The sequence below is a fragment of the Girardinichthys multiradiatus genome, chromosome 21, assembly GCF_021462225.1.
Source record: "Girardinichthys multiradiatus isolate DD_20200921_A chromosome 21, DD_fGirMul_XY1, whole genome shotgun sequence".
NCBI classification, from domain to species: domain Eukaryota; kingdom Metazoa; phylum Chordata; class Actinopteri; order Cyprinodontiformes; family Goodeidae; genus Girardinichthys; species Girardinichthys multiradiatus.
In genome coordinates, this window is record NC_061813.1 from 13,760,687 (window position 1) to 13,772,949 (window position 12,263).

Consider the following 12,263-nt stretch of genomic DNA (forward strand, 5'->3'; position numbering starts at 1 on the left):
TTTGCACACTTATGCAACTAAGTCATGGTTCCCTCCTTTATACATGGAACTTCCCTAAAACAGATTTACCTGTTTTAAGATGGACTGCACAGCAGACATGTCACATTAAAAGTGGCAAAAGATCTGGATTCATGTGTCTCATTATTTTACATCTGAAAGAGGTATATTAAGGGGGTGTGAACACTTTTTAGATCGACTGTGTATACAAGTCAGTTTGAGATAGCACACGAACACTGGAAAACATGTAACACATTCGCTTTCAGCAGCACCTTACAAATAATGTAGGTATCAGATTAGCATGGACGTCAGATGACCTGCATCTTGCTAAATTATATACAATCTTGCTGATATTCTGTTATGCATACATTATTTTTAAAGACATGCTGAAATGTAAAAACACATTTGAAGCAGGTAGAGTCAGCAAAGAGGGCTGCAGACTCATATATCAGAGAGAAGAAGTATGGACAAACAGCGTGTGTCTACATGTACAATCAGATTCATTCTGCCAGTTCCACACTGTCAGGAGAAAACAGGCATCATGTATGTCCAGCCATGGAGGGGGCTTCTTTCAGTGAGATAGTATAGTAGAGTGCTTAATTCAACTTTTTTTGGACAATTATTTACTGTATGTGTAAAATACATTATGTGTTCTTTGAAACATTGAGAGTACATGTAACCACAACTCTGAGACAAAGACAGGAATGGGAAAGACAACAAACAAAAACAGCTTTCCTTTTCCCATTTTTTTTCATTTACCTGTTTTTCAGAGTATTCCTCAGTGAGGAGGGTGTCTGTTGGTCCTTCAGAGTAATCATAGAACTGTCTGTAATCTAAATCGTCAGTAATGTACTAGGGTGGTTGAGAAAAGCAGAGAAGAGATGGAAAAAGGAAAAAAGAGTGGAGGTTTTTAGTTTCTAGTGAAAGCACTAAGAATGCAAAATGTGATTTCAGCAAGAAGGTAATACAGTATGTATCATCTTCAGCAGGTTACATGTTCCAACACTTGAAGCCACAAGGTTTTGTGTTTAGAAAAACATCTAAATAAAATGTTTGCACACTGCGGTAAAACAGAGAACAGGATTCAAAAAGCAAGTAAAAACTGAATAAATACTGAAACAAAATTACAAAAGAGCGCAATGTCACATTAAAATGCATATGTAAACTACTTAAATTGTGCAGTTCAAATGTACAGATAACAGGTAACCAAAATATAATTGCCCAATAAATTGGATGACTAGGGTCTCATAGTGCTAAACTAAAGAGTAAAGAACAGCTGAAACCTACTATGTTGGTCTAAATCCACAAACATGAAAAGATGGAGTGCTTAAAAGGCCCATAAAAAAAACCCTCCAAGACATAATTACCAGCTGCATTTAAGGGATCTCGTCATAGAACGTTTCTCACAAAAACAGCCGTAAAACAGGGGTGAGCTTCAGAACAAACAGCACACCATCATGGTGTCGTGTAGTGCTAAGGTTTTCCTTATCATGTGTATCATGACCAGGCATGGACCGGTAACAGATCTCAATGTATACCATTAAATCTTTCCCTTCATGTGGTTTAAAATCATTTTAATGTGATCCAAAAGAAAGTGGGGAGGGGACAGGAGTTTTCACCAGCTGTATAGAGCATTGAGTCAAACAGCACTGTCCCTCCCCCACCTGTTGCCGCATATTCCCTGGCAGCTGCCTGGAAGATGGTTTCTGTACCTTTCATTCATTCAAAAGAAAGATAAATTTGGCTGTTTGGAAATGTTTCCAAATGCAAGAAACACAAACATGCAAGGTGTGAAAATTAAAGGAGCTCCACCCAGTACTCTTGCTATGGTAACCCTGTTTTAAACTTCAGTGTCACTCTATAAGGAGCAAAATGACAAAAGGGGATATAATTCTGCTCAATAAGTGTGTTCACTATCTAATCTCAGTCAAACTAATAATTAAATGTTATATTACATTGTTATAACATATAGTTAACAATGCCATGCTATTTTGGCAGAGGTAGGAATAATAGTTGCTATTCTGTTTTAATTAAAGAAATAAATTAATTAAAAGTAATTGGATACTGTTATGCTACATTTTTATGTTAATACCATAACAACATGGCATTTCAACCCAAGATTTTGAAACCATGAGGATCTCATGCAGGTCCATGCCTTGCCATGACACATTAGTCCAAATGCAAACTTGACTTGGAGGCTTCATCTGAGTGTGGCAACCTGCTCAAATGATTAAAAATAGCTGATATATCTGGTAGGTTCAGCATACAATGGGACCAGGTTAATAAATCAATCCCATGGGAACAGCTGGCTCTTCTAATTGCCACTCTGGTTAAGACGTCCAACTGAGCTGATCTTCCGTGAGGCGCTGCTAATATTTAATCAAAATGATTATTTCCAGGAAATATGAAAATAGTAGCATGTAGCAAGTAAAGACTATTGCATTCCTATGTTTAAAGATATTTAAAGGAACACAGAAAGACTATCAGATGGCAGTTTGGGAAACCCTATCATCTCTTTTTAATACCATTTAAATACCATTACAATATATGGTAATCAATATTTGCTGTACTGCTTTCAATTGGATTTATTAGCACCTATTGACCAACACTACTCCAGTCATAACCTGTTAGACAGCTGCAGTAAAACTCCAGCGAGGACCTATTGAGGCCTGCTGCTAGAAGTGCGCTCCTTCAGGTGTACAAATAACATTATGCAGTAAAGAGTGCATGCAATTGTTTATGTAGGCTATTTAGCACAAAAAGCCATTTATTAAAACACTTATAACCAATTTTCTCTAACTTGGCATCTGAATTTTAATGTATCTGAAGCAGGTGTAAATGTACAGTTTGATGTTTTTCAAACCCATGAAAAAGAAATTTGAATGTTACCTGAATTAACTTGATAATCCATTGTACATTTGCTTCTAAATTGACCTTCACATGTTTTATGTTTTTTGAAGTAAAACTCAAAAAAGTAAAGATAAATATTTGATTTACTATTAGATTTAAGTTAATCAGGAGCTCTGATTGGTTTTTTAACCCTCCCTGATTGGCTGACCTCTTCCTCTGGCTCCTGGGCCTGAAGCGAATCCTTGTGCGGAGTCTCACAGTCTGGGCTGTAATGCTCACAGTAGTCATATGCTGCTTTGGGATCAGCAACAATCAGAAGCTGCTGGATGTCACCCTGCGGATAACGGAAACAAATGAGTCAGCAACAAAATATTAGACATACCCATTTCTCCCATGTCTCATCTTCTTTATCTGTTTAAATATATAAACAAGTGAAATCAACAATTTTACATTTGGATGTTTGAATGATTATTAGTCTTACACAATACAAACTTGGTCTGTTAAATGCAGATGATACCAGCTCATTATCAACAGGCCAGTCATGTCTTGTTTCCTCTCTCAGACACAGTGCACAAAAAGTACCATAAATGAAAATCACAGTTTTACAGTGTAGAAGACATTCTTACTCTTATGCAGCTCTGCACAAAGTTCTGTTTTATGTGTTTACATATAGGTGATTGGAAACTCAAAAATCTGGTAATTTTCATGTCATTTAGTGCTTAGGTCAGGTTGCATCAACACCACCAGTCTTCACCTGGAAGTCGTTAATAAATGAAGAGGACTCAAGGTTAGATATTTTCAGCATCTGTAAAGTGTTTAAAACAAAGTCAGTGGAAGCACAAAAGGTGTAGGAAGCTATTTGAAATGAAACAGTATTTTATACAGAGAAACAGCAGTTTATTCAGGCTGCAACATTTAAACAAAGTGAGACAGTAGCAGATAACAGGAAGGCTAAATTTATTACAGCAAATTTTTGTTATTCTTTTGAGCTTCTCAACTCTGCACTAGAACATGTTGGATTTGAAAATGTTGGCAGCCTTCTGGAAATGTCAAACTTAAGGCAAGCCTCTAAAATCCCTGTATAATACACACTGAGACTGCTGTTTTAGCTATGTTACCAATGCTAATTACTTAGCAATGCTAACTGCTAATAGAGGATGCTATAAACAGCAAAGTGGTAAATACACAATAACTTTGTCTTTGCTTTAAAATAAGTGACAACTCTCTCTTACACACACACGCAAACACACTTTGATTGGTGTGGTTTTATGCTGAATATATTACAAACTATTTTGTTACATTATTATTTCTTAACCCTTGTGTGGTGTTCATATTGTTTTTACTCAGTTTCTGGGTCTAGTGGACCCATTTCATTGTGTGATTTTTAATGCCTCACAATCAAACATTTAATTAAAATCGCGATATGAGTGGAAACAAATTGATACAATTAATTTACATTAAGTGTATCATTTCTCCTTCAGTAAATAATGAAAATGGGTCCCACAGACCCAAAAGCTGTATATGATTTTTGAAAACACAGGTGTTTCGCAAATGTACACAAGAACATTGTTTAAAATTCATTAAAAATAGCATCCACAGACAGGAATAAAAAAATCACTACACAGTTTCCCTCATTATTGAAACTATGCACCATCATTCTTGACATCACTCCAGTTGTGTCTTGCTTTGTTGCCTCAGCCAAAGTACACAGCTCACTGTAAGACAGGAAGCACAGTAGTGAAAGCATGTGCGTGCTCTTCAGAGTCTCTAATTGGCTGAACCAAGTTCCTACAGGCTGGTATTTGAGTGTTTGTATCCTTGCAGACTACTGATGAGGGTTCAGAGAAGGTGGAGTTATGAGTGTGTATTTGGTTGGGGCTGTTGGCAGGTGAACACAACTATTATTGTAGAACGATAAAATACTGACTCACTTCATGTTAGCAGGTAGATTACATGCTCAAGAGCAGAGAAGAGTATCTGCATGAAACACATAAGAAATAAAGCAAGCTGTAACATGCTAAAACTATGTGTTTATAAATGTGTTCAGTTTGTTCTAATATGATTTTTTAAAAATGCTGAGCTTCCCTAATAAGAAATCCTATGTGTTGTGCCCTATTAATGTATTGTGTTACAACGTACAGGGGTTGGACAATGAAACTGAAACACCTGGTTTTAGACCACAATAATTTATTAGTATGGCGTAGGGCCTCCTTTCACGGCCAATACAGCGTCAATTCGTCTTGGGAATGACATATACAAGTCCTGCAGGACATATACAAGTCCTGCAAGCCATTCTTCTTGCAGGATACTGGCTAGGTCACTACGTGATACTGGTGGAGGAAAACGTTTCCTGACTCGCTCCTCCAAAACACCCCAAAGTGGCTCAATAATATTTAGATCTGGTGACTGTGCAGGCCATGGGAGATGTTCAACTTCACTTTCATGTTTATCAGACCAATCTTTCACCAGTCTTATTGGTGCATTGTCATCCTGATACACGGCATTGCCTTCAGGATACAATGTTTGAACCATTGGATGCACATGGCCCTCAAGAATGGTTCGGTAGTCCTTGACAGTGACGCGCCCATCTAGCACAAGTATTGGGCCAAGGGAATGCCATTATATGGCAGCCCAAACCATCACTGATCCATTGGTATGCTGACATTATTCTGGATTCTGTGGCTCTTGATACATCACAAAGACTTGCTGTCTTGGTCACAGATGCACCAGCAAGACGTGCACCAACAATTTGTCCTCTTTTGAACTCTGGTATGTCACCCATAATGTTGTGTGCATTTCAATATTTTGAGCAAAACTGTGCTCTTACCCTGCTAATTGAACCTTCACACTCTGCTCTTACTGGTGCAATGTGCAACCAATGAAGACTGGCTACCAGGCTGGTCCAATTTAGCCATGAAACCTCCCACACTAAAATGACAGGTGTTTCAGTTTCATTGTCCAACCCCTATATATTACCTCATGTGTCCCACTAAGACCAACAGTGTGTGCTTGAACCCTGAAATTAGTCCAATCTAATTAGGACACATCTGAGAGCTGTGGACAAAGGTTTCAACTCAGATTAGTAATCAAATGATTACATTTATGAAACTTCTCAATTTCACCGCACAACATTTGAGCTAACAGAAATGGAAGACCATAATGATCTGCATCTTAGTGTATCATGTAATCATCATGATTAAACAGTGTTTAAAAACACTATTTCAAAACTAAAAGTTTATTTTTAACACAAAACGAATGAGAGCTTGATAAGGGAACAGACATGAATCACTGGTACACTTGCCAAAATGGTCACAACAATGTAGAACACATAACTAAAAAGAGTCAGCTCACAAAGCCATAAAGATTTAAGAGGGGAAAAAATGTAAATTCATGAAAGGAACACCAAGAGGTACTCGGAGAGCAGACAAGCGACTAAAATCAAGCAGCTGGGATGGTAAAAAATGTTTTGTGAAGGAAGACACCTGGGGTTCATTACACATCTTTTTATTGTGGACGGCTGAAAAAAGAAGCCTCTGGTATCTAGGAGCTAAGCTAAAACTCCAAAATATTCCTCACTGGGAAACAGGACTGGCCATGAAGCAAGTCTTAGTGGCTCTACTGTCAGATTATCAACGAAAGGACGGGAAGAAAATGAGAAGCAACTTCAAAGTGAAAACAGTGGAGACTGAAAACTATTGTACAACTCTGTGTCTCTTCATATCTCTGCTGCTTTGTGTTATAACATTGGCAGTGAAGATTCTATGTCCAGCTAACTTAAAACTGGTTCGATCAAAAGGCTGATGAGAAATAAATCATGTCATTATTTACTATATTGATTCTTAAATGCAAACTCACTTTGATCAACTCTACAGCAGGTTATTGTGGTATACAGATATGCAGAGAAAAGGTCAAAGGTAACAGCAATGCAGTGTAAAAGTGTTGGATTTCCTTACCACAGGGATAAAAAATACAATTTTCTGTTTGAACATTAGTGTATCTCCACTAAAAACAATCCTTTATGCTGCGACCACAGAACAGGGCATCATTGGTTAAATCAAAACCACACTGTAAATCAGTCATCTATAATCAGACATGCCCATATGGCATTCACATCAACAATGAAGCTGAATACAAAAGGCTAGGAAAACTAACAAACCACAATAAGCCATAACAACCCTGTGAACCTCTTTTTTTTTTTTTACAAGGTATTACCACAGAATTCAATGTATTTTAGTGGGACTTTATGTGATAGACCAACATGAAATAGAACATGTTGTAAAATGGGAGGACAGTGGTGCATGATTTTCTGAAGTGTTAGCAACTAAAAATCTGGAAAGTGTGGTGTGCATTGAGCAACACTGGGTAACCACCTTTTGCTTAAATTGCAGCTTCAAATCCTTTGGGTTATGTCTCCACCTGTTTTGCATAACTAGACTAAAATATTTGCCTATCTCTCTTTGCAAAATAGCTAAAGCTCAGTTAGACTGGAAAGATTGAGCTTGTGAACAGCAATTTTGAAGTCTTGCCATAGATTAAATTAGATTTAAAATTAGAGTTAAAATTAGAATTAGCTCTAGAATTTATCTGGTCTAGAATAACAGCTGAATATTCTTTGATCTAAGTGTTGTTCTCCTGCTGGATGCTAAACCCTGTCTCAATCTTTTTGCAAGTTTGCTTTCAGGATCTCCCACAATTTAGGTCCATGCATCTTTTCATAAACTCTGACCACCTTCGCCAACAGCAAGGTGCTGGGTGATGTTAGTTTTCCCGCTGTGAGATCTCTGCTGGCTGGTTCTGGCACTTCATTGTTCTCAGCTGCAACTCATCCAGCTAATGAGCTCATGGCTTTTTAAGACAGCTGCTGACACAGTCTGTTGCTGGAACATAGTCTCTGTTATGTGGACTTCTGTCAGCCTGCCTGATCGCTTGTTGTCCTGCCTTCCTGTCGATCTGCCCATCTGTCTGCCTGCCTGTCGCCATATGGAACTCTTCTTCAGGAAATCTGCACTGTAATATTTCCACCGCCAGAACACTCTCTCTCTGCTCGGATCCTTGGGGCTTCCTCATCCTCTGGCTTCTAACAACTCTAATCAAGGTCTACCTAAGTTGGAACAATAAAACCTCATTTCAATCTAATTCTGTGCATCGAATCTGTGTCATCTTCTGATTTGGTTATATTTCGACAACCTGAGTAAATTAATGATAGTATGTTCCAGCCAGCAGACATGTCGAAAAACAAATCAGATGAAGATGAACAGACCTCCTGGAGGGAACGCCTCCAATCCACTGAGACCATGCTTCAACAGTTGCTACAACAACAAAGGACGACAGATGCCCATCTCACGGAACTTGGTGGTATGGTACATGCCTTAAGTGAAATATTAACCAAACTCTCACCCGCTCCTTCCAATCCTCCAGTTCGTTCTGAGAATCCTCAGCCACCCACAACCCACTCATCCGGAATCCGAGAACCTGATTTCCGTCCGTCTGAACTTTTTGATGGCAACCCTAATAATTTTGGTGGGTTTTCTCTCCAATGTGAGTTGGCTTTTAGTCGTTCCCCCTCTCTGTTTCCGACTGCTGCTTCCAAGATCACTTTTATTGTTACCTCCCTAAAAGGATCTGCTTTACGCTGGGCGCACGCTTTTCTCACAACTAACCCTATTGAGTCTCTGAGTTATGCTGTTTTTTTCAGTCACTTCAAGGAAGTCTTTGATCAACCACTCCAACAGGAGACAGCTGCTAAGAAGTTACTTACCCTCAAACAGGGAAAGAGGGCATTGGCGGAGTTCGCCATCGACTTCCGGGTGGCAGCACAGGAGGTGGGTTGGGATGAAGCGGCACTCAAGGGTATTTTTGTGAATTCCCTTACAGATCAGATAAAGGACCAGTTGGTTTTAAGAGATCAACCTGCGAGACTGGATGATTTAATCAAACTATCAATCCGTATTGACAACCGCCTAAGAGAGAGACAAGCAGAGAGGAATCATAAGTCAGAGTGGCAGCACTTTATGGCACCTCGGACCGCTTACCTTGATACACCCACTTCCTCTTCGGAGGGATCTGTGGAACCTGAGCCTATGCAGGTTGGTCACACTCGTCTCTCTCCTGAAGAGCGACAACGTCGTTTTGGGGCTGGTCTTTGTTTGTATTGTGGACAAGGTGGACATTATGTTGCAAGATGCCCTAAGAAGGGAAAAGAGGGGGGCTCGTCAATAGGTCAGGGGACTTTGATGAGCATGTCCCATTTTTCCCCTATATCTCGTCTGTGTTTTCCAGTCACTATTATTATTGGCCAAGAAAAGTGTCCAGTGGATGCTTTTATTGATTCTGGTGCGGAACAGAATCTTATTTCCTTGGATCTAGTTGACAAACTTAAGATACCTTCTCAGTCTCTCAACCACCCCCTTTCTGTTTCGGGCATCACTGGTCAAACCATATCTCAGGTGAAGTTTAAAGTGCCCCACCTTCACATCATTACCTCAGGTAACCACCATGAATGGGGTGAGTTCTTTGTTGTCTCCTCTATCTCCCCACAATTGGTTCTAGGATTTCCGTGGTTGCAGAGACATAATCCCGCAATTAATTGGGTGGAGGGCAGAGTAGAGAAGTGGAGTGATTACTGTCTCCAGAATTGTCTAAAGACTGCTGTCTCTCACTCTAGCAAACAAATTGAACCACCTGAGCCTGTTGATCTGTCTAAGATTCCTCCTGAATACCACAATCTTGCTTCTGTTTTTAGTAAACAGGGGGCTCTTTCTTTACCCATGCATCGCCCCTATGACTGTGCTATTGATCTCCTTCCAGGTGCTCCGTTACCATCCAGCAGACTATACAATCTCTCTGGACCGGAGAGAAGAGTCATGAAGGAGTACATTGAGGATTCCTTAGCATCCGGGATCATTCGGCCATCTACCTCCCCCGTTGGCGCCGGCTTCTTCTTTGTGGGGAAGAAAGATGGCACGTTAAGACCCTGCATTGATTATAGGGGGTTGAATCAAATCACAATAAAAAATAAGTACCCCTTACCACTCATTGATTCTATACATGACCAATTACACACTGCCAAGATTTTTACCAAGCTCGACCTGCGCAATGCGTATCATCTGGTTCGGATCCGAGAGGGTGACGAGTGGAAGACAGCTTTCAAGACTCCCCTGGGACATTTTGAATATTTGGTGATGCCTTTTGGATTGACTAACGCACCCGCTGTTTTTCAGGCTCTTATAAATGATATTCTCCGTGATTTCCTCAACCTCTTTGTGTTTGTTTATCTGGATGATATTTTGATTTTCTCTCAGAACATTGATCAGCATCACCAGCATGTCAGGACCATACTCCAGAGGCTTTATGAAAACCAACTCTTTGTAAAAGCCGAAAAATGTGAATTTGGTGTTTCTTCTGTGACCTTCTTGGGTTTTATTTTTGAAGCAGGCAGGTACAGAACGGATCCTGAGAAGACCAAGGCAGTGGCAGAGTGGCCTACTCCAACGGATCGCAGGCAACTCCAAAGGTTCTTAGGTTTTGCAAATTTTTATAGAAGGTTCATAAAGAACTACAGTCAGGTCACTGTGCCTCTCACTCAACTTACCTCCTCTCTGAAGACATTCCATTGGTCCCCTGAGGCAGAGAAAGCTTTTTGCAAATTGAAAACTTTATTTTCTTCTGCACCCATTCTGACTCATCCTGATCCTAGTGCGCAATTCGTTGTGGAGGTTGATGCTTCTGACATTGGAGTAGGGGCCATCTTGTCTCAACGTTCTCCTATAGACAACAAGGTGCATCCTTGTGCTTATTTTTCTCGTCGTTTGTCGTCAGCAGAGCAGAATTACGATGTGGGAAATCGAGAGCTTCTGGCTATCAAGTTGGCGCTTGAGGAGTGGCGGCATTGGTTAGAGGGGGCGGAAGTCCCTTTTCTCATTTGGACTGACCATAAAAACCTCTCTTACATCCAAAATGCCAAGAGACTTAACTCCAGACAAGCCCGTTGGTCCCTGTTTTTTGCTCGTTTTAATTTTTCTATCTCTTACAGACCCGGCTCCAAGAACATCAAGCCCGACGCTCTCTCTCGCCAATTTTCTCATTCTGAGCAATCCAAGACTGAAGCTTCCATCTTACCGGGATCCTGCATTGTGGGCGCCCTCACCTGGGCCATTGAAAAGGACATCAGGGAGGCACAACAATCTGAACCAGACCCAGGTACTGGTCCTGTAGGCAAACTGTTCGTTCCGAACTCTGTCATCAATAAAGTTCTGGATTGGGTTCATAATAATAAACTTACCTGTCATCCGGGGATTAATCGTATGATCACTTTTACCAAGAGGTATTTCTGGTGGCCCACTATGAATCCCGACATTAGAGAGTTTGTCGCAGCTTGTTCCACATGTGCCCGTAACAAGAACTCAAATCAACCTCCTGCCGGTCTTCTTCAACCTCTGTCTACCCCCAGTCGCCCATGGTCCCACATCTCTATTGACTTCGTCACTGGTCTCCCGCCATCTGACGGAAACACAGTCATCTTTACCGTTGTTGATAGATTCTCTAAGACTGTTCATTTTATTCCCTTAACTAAGCTTCCGTCTGCATTGGAGACTGCTCAACTTCTGGTTCTTCATGTCTTCCGTATTCATGGCATGCCCTTGGATATTGTCTCTGACCGAGGCCCGCAGTTCATTTCACAAGTCTGGAAGGAGTTCTGTAGGGCTATTGGTGCTACCGTAAGCCTTTCATCTGGTTACCACCCTCAGTCTAATGGGCAGACTGAGAGATGCAATCAGGAACTGGAAGTAGCATTGAGATGTGTGATTAATGACAACCCTTCTTCCTGGTGTAGACATCTCACTTGGATAGAATATGCCCATAATATTCATACTTCCTCTGCTACTGGTTTATCTCCCTTTGAGATTTCTCTGGGCTATCTACCTCCATTATTCCCCAGTATTGAATCTGACACTGTTGTCCCCTCTGTTCAGCATTATATCTCCAGGTGTCGTAAGATCTGGCGTCAGACCAGGAGGACACTTCTACGCACTTTGGAACAGAATAAAAGGTTTGCTGACCGTCACCGTTCCTCCGCACCAGTCTACTGCATTGATCAGAAGGTCTGGCTCTCCACCAAGAATATTAAATTAAAGGATACTACTCGAAAGTTGGCCCCCCGTTTCATCGGTCCTTTTGTCATAGAAAGGATCATCAACCCTTCTGCGGTGAGACTCAAGTTGCCAGCTTCTATGCACATTCATCCTACCTTTCATGTTTCACAGATCAAGCCAGTCTCGGAAAGTCCCCTGAATCCACCCACCAAGCTCCCTCCCCCTGTTCGTCTCATTGATGACCATCCAGCTTACACGGTCAATCGTATCCTGGATGTTCGACGTAGGGGGCGTGGTTTTCAGTACCTTGTGGATTGGGCTGGA

The 12,263-nt window shown here is 40.8% G+C and overlaps 1 protein-coding gene across 5 annotated transcripts in view; it reads right to left on the bottom strand.

The window, feature by feature from the left end:
- col11a1a (collagen, type XI, alpha 1a) overlaps window positions 1-12,263 on the bottom strand; it is a 119,127-nt gene that overhangs the window by 88,563 nt on the left and 18,301 nt on the right. For 3 of the 5 annotated variants that reach the window (XM_047349690.1, XM_047349692.1, XM_047349693.1), the window contains exon 5: window positions 3,056-3,181. In XM_047349690.1, the coding sequence (XP_047205646.1) occupies window positions 3,056-3,181 (126 nt within the window). Of the gene's footprint in view, window positions 1-756; window positions 850-3,055; window positions 3,182-12,263 lie in introns of all 5 variants that reach the window. The other 2 variants (XM_047349689.1, XM_047349691.1) reach the window with 1 other exon arrangement.